Below are 10758 nucleotides of genomic sequence, written 5' to 3'. Positions count from 1 at the left end.
AATGCGGGCATACAAAGATTTTAAGACATTCATAGATTTCTCTCTGCCTTACATCTAATAGACTATTAGCTCTCTGTGAACACATTTTATGTGTTCTCTCTGGAGCTTGGTGTACATAGTAATGTCTGCTCAATGCTAAAAGAATGAATGACTCGCTTCCAGTTCTGAGGCCAAGAGGCACCGTGTGCTGCTGCTGTTGCTGGTACGAGAGAAGGGGAGCGGGCGGCGCGGAGAGGCTGCTGAGCCGCCCTGTGCCCTTCCCTCCTCCCTCCCCCAGTCCAGAAGCCCACACAGCTGCTGCCCCGCGGGAAAAGTCAGTCCGGCGGACTCCCGCTTCTCTAGGAAAAAAACAATTCCTGCTACTGAGGATTAGTGCTCAGTGAGCGTGCGCAAGGCGCATGCGCCGTCCAGCGCTTCCGTAGCTTTTCGCACACCAGCCGCGACGTGGCTGTTGCGCAGGACACGTTGCGTCCGTGCTGCCGGCCGGCCTGAAAAGGGGGCCGCGTGGCTAAGAGGCTCCAGGTCTTGACCGCGGCTCCCTCCCACCCGGGGCTGCGGGGTCCTGAGCGCGGCGCGCGGCAGGAGGAAGGTTCTCCGGGGCGCTCTTTCCCTCCTTCCGGGAGACGAGTGTACCCGCTTGGAGGGGCGGCGGCCAGAGCCAGGCCCGAGGCAGCGGAGCCCGGCCCCTTCCCCCCTCCCCGGCCGCCGCGGCCCCCCTCGCCCCCTCCGCCCCCTGCCGCCAGCATGAAGCTCTTGAGGAAGGACATCGAGAAGGACAACGCGGGCCAGGTGACCCTGGTGCCCGAGGAGCCCGAGGACATGTGGCACACGTACAACCTGCTGCAGGTGGGCGACAGCCTGCGCGCCTCCACCATCCGCAAAGTGCAGACTGAGTCCTCCACGGGCAGCGTGGGCAGCAACCGCGTGCGCACCACTCTCACCCTGTGCGTGGAGACCATCGACTTCGACTCGCAGGCGTGCCAGCTGCGGGTCAAGGGCACCAACATCCAGGAGAACGAGTACGTGAAGATGGGCGCCTACCACACCATCGAGCTGGAGCCCAACCGCCAGTTCACGCTAGCCAAGAAACAGTGGGACAGTGTGGTCCTGGAGCGCATCGAGCAGGCCTGCGACCCGGCGTGGAGCGCGGACGTGGCAGCCGTGGTCATGCAGGAGGGCCTGGCCCACATCTGCCTTGTCACGCCCAGCATGACCCTCACCCGAGCCAAGGTGGAGGTAAACATACCCCGCAAGCGCCGGGGCAACTGCTCGCAGCACGATCGCGCCCTGGAGCGCTTCTATGAGCAGGTGGTGCAGGCCATCCAGCGCCATGTCCACTTCGACGTGGTCAAGTGCGTCCTGGTGGCTAGCCCTGGCTTCGTCCGGGAGCAGTTCTGCGACTACATGTTCCAGCAGGCGGTGAAGACTGACAACAAACTGCTGCTGGAAAACCGGTCGAAATTCCTTCAGGTACAGTAATCCACCTAGCAAAAGGGGTGACCCAGATTAGAGATTATGGGTTGGCATTAATTTTAATAGTGTAGGAGTGAGGACATTTAAAGGGATGGGGAGATGACTATCTTCTTAATCATATCCTATTATCCTGAAAAGGTAACCCTGGCATTAAGAGAAAATTAAGGTCTCATTTCCTTATTAATTTTGGGGGGGGGGGTGCGGAAGGGGAATGGCTTAGATATGCTTAACAATAGGAAATTTCATTCAAAGAGAGTTACATATCTGATAAATCTATATTATGAACTCCATATGAAACATTTCTACATAAATAAAGCAAGGTCAGTGCTTTGCATGTTTTGACACTCAGGGTTGACCGATTTAACATTAATCCCACAAGTATGAGTTAACTGTTTAAAGGTAGAATATGTGCTTTAAAAGATTTCATCTAACTTCTGTAATTGTGATTCCAGGTACATGCCTCTTCAGGGCACAAATACTCATTGAAAGAGGCCCTTTGTGATCCTACTGTGGCCAGCCGCCTCTCAGACACCAAGGCTGCTGGTGAAGTAAAAGCCTTAGATGACTTCTACAAGATGTTGCAACATGAACCTGACCGAGCTTTCTATGGACTCAAGCAGGTGGAGAAGGCCAATGAGGCCTTGGCAATTGACACACTGCTCATCAGTGATGAGCTTTTCAGACACCAGGATGTGGCCACCCGAAGCAGATATGTGAAATTGGTGGACAGTGTCAGAGAGAACGCAGGCACAGTTCGGATATTTTCTAGTCTTCATGTATCTGGGGAGCAGCTCAGCCAGTTGACTGGAGTTGCTGCCATTCTGCGCTTCCCTGTCCCTGATCTCTCTGACCAGGAGTCTGGTTCAAGTTCTGAAGAGGATTAATGATTGGCACTTGTAAAAAGACACCATTTATTGCCCAACTCTTTCACCTACATAAACTAATATATAAAGCAGATGTTCTCAGATCTAGTATGAAAGCTGCTAGGGAGGTTCATTTTCATTTACATGAGTGGGTATTTCTTGTCAGGCTAATCTCTTTCTGTTAGAAGATCTATATGACTAGAAAATAAGAGAAAAGTGGTGTCTAATTTTATCCTTATTCACATTGGCAATTACCTTTAGGAAAAAATGGTTTAAAAATACTTATAAGGGGTGGCTAGGTGGCACATTGAATAGAGCACTGGCCCTGGAGTCAGGAGGACCTGAGTCCAAATGCGGCCTCAGACTCTTGACACATTTACTAGCCCTGTGACTTTGGGCAAGTCACTTGACTCCAGTTGCCCTCCAAAAAAAAAGAAAAAGGCAAAAAGAGATACTTAGAATAAGCAATTGATACTTAGGGGAAAAAGTTACATCAGCTACATTCAGCATGTGCTATACTAGTTACCGTTTTTATTTCTATTTTCAGAGTGCATTGCAGTAATTTTACTTACTCCTCACAGATAGCTAAACTAAGAGTGGTTTTTTTGGAAGATGGATAGAAAATTCACAAAAGAAAACCTAAAAACTGACACATGTTAAGGAAATTAACAGGAATTGAATGAGATCACTTCTAACATGCCAAGAAGCCATTATGCTCTATCCTTAAAAGTTAACTTTATGCTATACTGTGTACTACTTAGCCTGCTACTCATAAGAGTTTTAGAGCAGGAAGAAACCTTTGTAAATATAACACTTATTTTATAAATGGTAAACTCAGGTCCAAAGAGGTTAAAGTGACTTCCCTGAGGTAAAGACACTAATTATTAGCAAAGGTCATAGTGGAATTCAACTTTGACTTCTTATACAGTGGTCTTTCTTTTTACAGGATGCACTCATTTTGATTTGTTAAATTTATTAGTAGTTGTATTAGAATTTCAAATTGACTGGAGCTTCAAAGCAGTATTTTCTAGATTCTTAACAATTTTGGTTTAGTCATGCAGTTGTATCATGCTTGAATAGAGCTTATATGCAGCAAAATAATGACATAATTGACTTGTTTTATAATTGAAAAACATTGCTAGGTAATTCTCTAGTTTGCTACAATGTCAGTGAATGGATCTATCCCTGTTTGAACTGGAAGATTATATTTTGCTCATGGTCTATGGGTATCAAGTGGAAAGTTTTAGACATTCATTAGCTCCTTATCAGTCCAAAATGATATGATTTATATCCTGTTCTGACAGCTAACACGTGTAAATGAAATCTACTGATAATACTAACCACTATTTTAGCCAGTATTTTACATGTGCCTTCCCACCAAATCTCTTCACAAAATTACTAACCTTGAATAGTTCTTATTTCTAAATCCAGGCATCTTCCCCACCCTACAGTATCTCCTACACATGCACACACACACTCGCACGCTTTAAATAAGCTTATATTTTATCTGACAAAATGAATGACTAAGTTATCTAACAGATATGATATTTTAACTTTGTCTCTAGAATACATTTGAAAACTCATTAGCTTATGCTACCTGAATTTTATAGAGATTTGAAAGTTTGACATTGTGCATATATTAATCACTGTTTCGGTTTTGTTGACTTTGATTTGAACGTTGTTTACAATAGAAAAAAACTGGATTATTCATGTGAAGGTTATACTAACAAATACCCAGTAAGTTTGACCATTGCTTCATACTTCCCAGCAAGGCATGTCCTATAGTCCAGAAAATTCTGCCTTAAATCAAAATATTTTCTCTTGTCAAATGGTCAGCAATAGACTCACATGTAGGTCATGCTTTATACAAAGTCAAATCTTTTACAGATACCCATAGCAATATAATTTAGCGATATGATTTAGCAATATAATATAATTTACATCGTAATTATGAGGGGTCACCTGGAAGTCAGGGAAACTTGGGTTCAAGTACAGTTTCTGATCATCTGTTCTTAGCCTGTCATTTCAGGCAACTCTTTCAAACTAAATTGCTGAGTAGTTTCCAGTCTGCTTTTGTTTTGTCCAGGGAATTTCCTCTCTAAGAATTCTCTGTATCAGTGAAATCACAGACCATACTACACCACCCCCACCAAAAAGCATTTAAATCAATAAGGTCTGCTTGTGTTGAGATTTTAGTTCTTTTCTCCCCATAGTAATCAAATACATTACTGAAAAAGTTAATATTTAATAACTTGTATAGTAGATAATAAAATTAGTAAAAAGATACTTATTTCCAAATCTCCCCTTTAAGAACAGGAGTGTTTTGGGAGTGGCTTAATTTCCTTTTAAATCTCAACAAAGAAGACCATTAAATGTTTTGTGTGAAGGGAATCTTTGGAATTTGTAGGATTCAGAAAAGGAGAGGATTTTAAAGAGGGATTCTGAAAAGTAGGTTAGTGGAAGACTTTGGGGGCCTTGAATTTAAACATTCCATTGGTGAAGAATAAAACATTTCAAGTAATGGTTCCTTTTATGCTCTTAAAATTCTTGCTGCCTTTAATAATTTAAAAACATGCCATGGCTTATACCTTTCAGGAATATATTGGTGTACAAATACATATCATTTTTCAGTTGAAACAGTTTGAAACTTGTTTTTGGTTTGCCTTATCTTGGATATCTGCCATGCAATGGAGCTTTACTTCAGTATATTGAATTTTGAAAAAAAAAAAAGACGAGTTTAGAAAAGTTTTTCAAATAAAAATATTGTAAGCTCTTAAAATGCTTAATCCAAGATTCTTAAAAAGTATGTTGGAATAGCTTCTCCCTTTAATACTTGAGTCATTTCGGACTTTTTGTGACCTTGTGGGCCATGCCGTCCGCGGGGTTTTCTTGGCAAAGATGGAAATGGTTTGCCATTTCCTTCTCTAAATTTACTAATTGTGACTATGGAGAAGTTTCCTAACCTCTCAGTTATCTCACCAGAAAAGTAGGAATATAGGGTTTTTGTAAAGATTACATGAAATAATGTATTTATACTTTACTTTGTAAATGTGTATTGTGATCATACAACTATTTGTTGTGCAGCAACAAAGGTATGTGATTATGGCAAATAAAGGTTAAGTGACTTGGCCAGGATCACACAGCTAATATGTATCTGAGCTCATATTTGAACTCGGGTCTTCTTGACTCCAGACCCCGTGTTTTATCCACTGAACCACCTAGCTTCCTCCTTCAATACTAAGTAGTCTTTAAGGATCTTTTTCTGTAAAATTAAGCTTTATCTTTATTGACTTCCCTGTTGAGACAGCTTAGTGCTTATTTTTTAATCATTCTGAAATCGTTTGACAACTTTTTTTTTCTGGACAATGAAAAAGTTCTAATTACTTCTAAGTGAAGAATGTCAATTCACTTCTCCCAGTAGTGTGTCAATTTGTTGGTACGGTAATTGGACAAAAATTAAACAGCTTAGTTATAATCTGAAAGCTAATTTCCCTTTGATTCTATTTCTCCCTCTCCGCCCCATTGCTGCAGAATGAGGCTTCACAGGACTGAAAACCATCTTCTGTTTTCCTCTATGTAATAGGTAACTATGGCCAAAGTATCTGTCATTTCTAGCTATTAGGTGCTAAGTATGATGAGGAGTCAGACTGGTTCTCGAGTATCAGATCATCCTGTACCCTAACCATATTTGAAACATTCCGTCGTGGTCTGCTGACATAGTCATTACCATGAAGAAGCATCAACGTTGGAATTTTTTAAATTTTTCTTTAAAGGAATTTCTGCATGTGTTTATTTTAAGCAAGGCAAACTCAATGTAATGTTCCTTTGGAAATGTCATGATTTACATAAAATTTTACAGGAACATAGGCACTATGGCATTGTTATTGTTTGTCCAAACTCAAGGAAAATTAAAATATCATAATGTCTGACTTTGGCTGATCATACTGATAGATACTTGGAAGGCTTTACTGCAAGTCAGGCACAAATAGTCTATATGATCATTTGGTAGGGAGATGTCTCTAAGTTTCTGTTATTTTACATACACGTAAATTTGTTATTTTACATACATACATGTGTGTATATGTATGTATGTGTGTGTGTATATATATATATATATATATATATAGTATGTGTTCCTAAGAAATGAGACACAAGGGTTTAGTATTTTTTTGAAGGTTTTTTTTTTTAATGTGTAATCACATATGCTGCACAACAAATAGATGCATGATCACGATACACTTATTTTTTTTGTCTTTGGAGGGGGGAAGGCAGGGCAATTGGGGTTAAGTGACTTGCCCAAAGTCACACAACTAGTAAATGTGTCAGTGTCTGAGGTCGGATTTGAACTCAGGTCCTCCTGACTCCAGGGCAGGTGCTCTATTCACAGCTCCACCTAGCTGCCCCAGATCAAGATACACATTTACAAAGTACAGTAGGAATACATTCTTTCATTTGATCCTCACAAAAACCCTGTATTCCTACTTTTCAGGTGAGAGAACTGATAGGTTAGGAGACTTCCCCATAGTCACAATTATTTTAGATAGTGAGATTCAAACCCAGATCTCTTGACTAGGTCCAGGTCTCCTTCTGCTTCCACCCTGACTCAGCTCTAATTGAAATGAGAAAAAAAATTTCCTTTATATTAATTTCAGTCACTGAACCTAATTCTATGATTTAAATGACAGTGTTTTAGTATAAAAAAGTGTTTAGGATAACAAATCAGCATTTTCGGAAACATACCAGGAAGGATAAATTAATTTTATAATAAATACATATATATAATAAATATTATAATCCATGTATAGCATCTTTATTAAGGATGTCATATTTGAAAGGTTTCAGAGGAGAGCTAGATAATTACAAAATGTGCTATAAGAATAGGATCTATAAGAAAAAGTTTACAGGATTTAGAATTAACATGTAGAAAGGTTTAATTTTTTTTTTATTTATACAAAGGATTCATACAACCTACAAAACCACAATCTGAAATTGACAAAGAAAATGTTACCAAAAAAAAAAAGTTTAAAGGCTAGCACACTGTTTTGCACGTATTATTCATTAGATCAGTGAATAAATGAACGAATGTGTAAGGAGGGAAGGATTGGGTCATAAATAGGAAAGCACAACCCTTTAATTACCCTCAAGAGCCCTGAAGGGAGAAGTGGTAGCCTAAGTAGTATAAATGAATGAGGGATGATTGTTAACCTGATTGACTATATAGTTCTTTGTGAAGATTATGTATTTTCTGGACTGGGTGGGTAGCTTAGTGAGAGCTGACTTTGGGGCCCAAACACCCAGGTTACAGTCACATCTCCACACGTACTGCCCAAGTGACTGGGAAAGTCAACCTCTCCTAGAACTCCCTCTTCTCTCTTCATTTCACGTTACTCATGTCTTTCCCCTAATATCTTCTTCAACCCTTCACCTCACCATGAGAACATGATAAGATGGCCCTTCACCTTACCAAGACAAACTTTTCTATGTACACCCTTCATCCCATTCTATCCTGTCTTCTCCAACAGATTGCCCCTTCTGTTATGCCCATCCTTTCATTAATCTTCAACTTTGTGTTCTTTTAGCTGCTTTCCTTCTTCCTGCAGACATGCCCATGTCTTTCCTATCTTTAAAAAACAATTACTTGGGGCGGCTAAGTGGCGCAGTGAATAGAGCACCAGCCCTGGAGTCAGAAGGACCTGAGTTCAAATCCAGCTTCAGACACTTAACTCTTACTAGCCTTATGACTTTGGGCAAGTCACTTAACCCCAATTGCCCCTCCAAAAAGCAAAAACAAAAAAACACCCAAAAATATGTTTAAAAAAAAAAGCAGACTTATTTATCCAACCACCCTTGTTAGCTATCATCCATTATCTTTTCACCACTTTGTAGCTAAACTCCTTGAGAAAGTGGTCTATACTAGGGTAGCTTCACTTCCCCTTTCTCTTCTGAACCCTTTTCAGTCTTCCTTCTGACGTTATTATTCAACTGTGAAACCACCCTCTCCAAAGTTGCCCATGTTCTTGTAATTGCCAAATCAAACAGCCTTTTCTTAATTCTTATCCTTGACCTCTTGCAGGCTATAACACTACTCTCTCCTTGCTTAAGTTTTGATATTTGATGTTTGATGACTCAGGAAGAGAGAGTGAGGCTTACAGCTTTGTGCGATTCTGCCTCAACTTAAATCCAATTCACCCACAAGTCAAGACATCACACCTTAGTCCTCTTCAGAAATGAAGAACCAACAACGAGTTTTCATAACTGCTCATTTCTGGTTCTCCTCCTATCTATCTAACTTTCTGGTTCTTCTCAGTCTCCTTCATCCCAGTTGCATCTAATAACAACACTTGTTTCCAAAGGATCTATACTGGGCCTGCTTTTCCTCTGTACTTTCTCACATGATCATCTCATCACCGGTTATTAAATGATCCAGATCTATACATCCATCCATACATAACCTTTCTTCTGAGTTTGTCTCATATCACCAACTGCTTTTTGGACATCTCAAACTTAGACATTTGAAACTCATTATGTACAAAACAGATTTCATTATCTTTACCCCCTTTCACCCTTGCCTCTTTCTCTGCTTCCTTCTTACATCAAAGGCACCATCAGTCATCTAGGTTTCCAAACTAGGTATCATCCTCAATTCCTTACCTACCCTACATATCTACTCTGTGGTCAAGTCTTGTTTTATGGTTCTCATATGATCTCTTCTCACTCTATCAGCTGCTGCCTTTGTGCCAGCCCTCATCACTGCACACTAGAATAATAGCTTTTTGGTTGATCTTCCTGCCTCCAAGCTCTCCCTACTCCAATCCATCCTCTGCTCATGTCAGAGTGATTTTCCCTAAGCCAAGGTTTGGCCATGCTTTCACTCTACTCAAATTCTAATGACTTCTTCTTATCTTTCAGATAAAATATAAAATTATCTGTATTATTTTTTAAAGCCACCTGGCCCCTTCCTACCTTTCTGCTCTATTTGTTCTTTGCTCTCCTCCATGGACTCTTTGATCCGAGGAAACGGACATCCTTTGCTATTCCTCACATGAGACGAAAGAGAGTTTCCAGACTCCAGACTCCAAGCCTTTTCACTGGGTGTCTGTCCCCATTCCTAGAATGCTTTCTTTCCTCATTTTCATCTGGTCTCCCCAGCTTCCTCTAAGATAGCTTAAATGCCAGCTTCTTCAAAAGGCCTTTCCTACTCCCAACTCCCTAGTGTCTTCCTTCTGAGATGACCTTCAATCTATGCAGCAGTGTGCATCAATCTGTTGATTCACTCCCACATTAGACTGCGAACTCCTAGAGAACACAAACAATGCTTAGTTTTAGCTTTTCTTGATTTTCTTTTTTATCCTGGTTGCTTAGCACAGTGCCTACCTGGTACATAGTGTTGGTAAGTGCTTATTGATAACTGACTCATTGGCAGAAAAAAAAATCCCCCTAGGAAATTCCGTATACCAATGAAATCATAGTTCTGTCCCTAACCCTGTTTCCTTTAGGGGAGATAAAGTAGCCATTATCATCATCAAAACTTCTTGATAGAATTTAATAAAGTAGATAAATGAGATTCCCTTCTCTACTATAATGCTTTCCTTAGTACAAAAGCTTCTCAGTTTCATCTAACCTAAATCCTGTGCTCTTTTGTGGTTATCTCTGTCACTTCCAATTCCTTCATTTTACAAAGAAGGAAAATGAAGACCAGAAAGAATAAAATTCACCAATGTTGCTACTGGCAGGTAGTAGCAGAGTACTCCTAGACCATGAGTCTCTGGAAATACACTTCATGCTTTTCCGACTTAAACATGCTGAGATTATTTTGCATTTGATGTGAATTACTCTGTGTTAATAGTTTTGATTGTTATTATTATTCAAAACTTTTAGTTTTGAAGAAATTTCTAAATATTTTCACTAGGGCTTTTCTAATTTGAGAATTGAATTTAATCTTTTTTTTTTTTGCTTTTTGAAGGGGGGAGGGCAGGGCAATTGGGGTTAAGTGACTTGCCTAAGGTCACACAGCTAGTCAGTGTTAAGTGCCTGAGTCACATTTGTACTTGGGTCCTCCTGACTCCAGGGCTGGTGCTCTATTCACTGTGCCACCTAGCTTCCCTCCCCCCCCCTTATTTTTAGACAATCTGCAGTGTGTTCACTTTCCTTTGTGGGCTATGTTCGTTAAGATTCTCTTAACCTAAAGGAAATTACTTAAGAACAGACCTATACTATTAAATTTGCTCATATCATAATAATCACAAAGTCTTAAATAATTATTTTATATTTCACAGGAGCATAAGCGCTTTTAGGAAGGCTAATGAGTATAATTATTGTAATATGCAGTAAACACAGATGTTTTTTAGAGTATTTACTGCTACTAGAATAGTTGTTTGTTTCCTGTGTTAGACCTTGTAGGTCACAGCTGACTAAAGGAAGT

The 10758-nt window shown here is 40.3% G+C and overlaps 2 protein-coding genes across 3 annotated transcripts in view; both read left to right on the top strand.

Annotated features, from left to right (window-relative positions):
- The window catches only part of ITGA1 (integrin subunit alpha 1), a 201513-nt gene that overhangs the window by 16567 nt on the left and 174188 nt on the right, over window positions 1-10758 (top strand). The gene's annotated exons all lie outside the window — the stretch shown is intronic.
- On the top strand, window positions 430-6206 carry PELO (pelota mRNA surveillance and ribosome rescue factor). The gene is made up of 2 exons (XM_069095295.1): window positions 430-1470; window positions 1926-6206. Exons 1-2 carry the CDS (start codon window positions 745-747, stop codon window positions 2355-2357), a joined length of 1158 nt encoding a protein of 385 aa, XP_068951396.1. The 5' UTR covers window positions 430-744; the 3' UTR covers window positions 2358-6206.

Source organism: Petaurus breviceps, unplaced genomic scaffold (genome assembly GCF_028583685.1).
Source record: "Petaurus breviceps papuanus isolate PSGF00001 unplaced genomic scaffold, PetGlider_PUasm1.0 226, whole genome shotgun sequence".
Taxonomy (NCBI): Eukaryota; Metazoa; Chordata; class Mammalia; order Diprotodontia; family Petauridae; genus Petaurus; species Petaurus breviceps.
Note: the sequence above shows the minus strand (reverse complement) of the source record. Positions and strands in the feature narration are given on the sequence as shown.

Excerpts from the sequence above, each read along its gene's own strand:
- PELO (XM_069095295.1), top strand. The coding sequence starts at position 745 with ATGAAGCTCTTGAGGAAGGACATCGAGAAGGACAACGCGGGCCAGGTG. Across the intron at positions 1,471-1,925 it reads ACCGGTCGAAATTCCTTCAG|GTACATGCCTCTTCAGGGCA; the intron begins GTACAGTAATCC and ends TTGTGATTCCAG.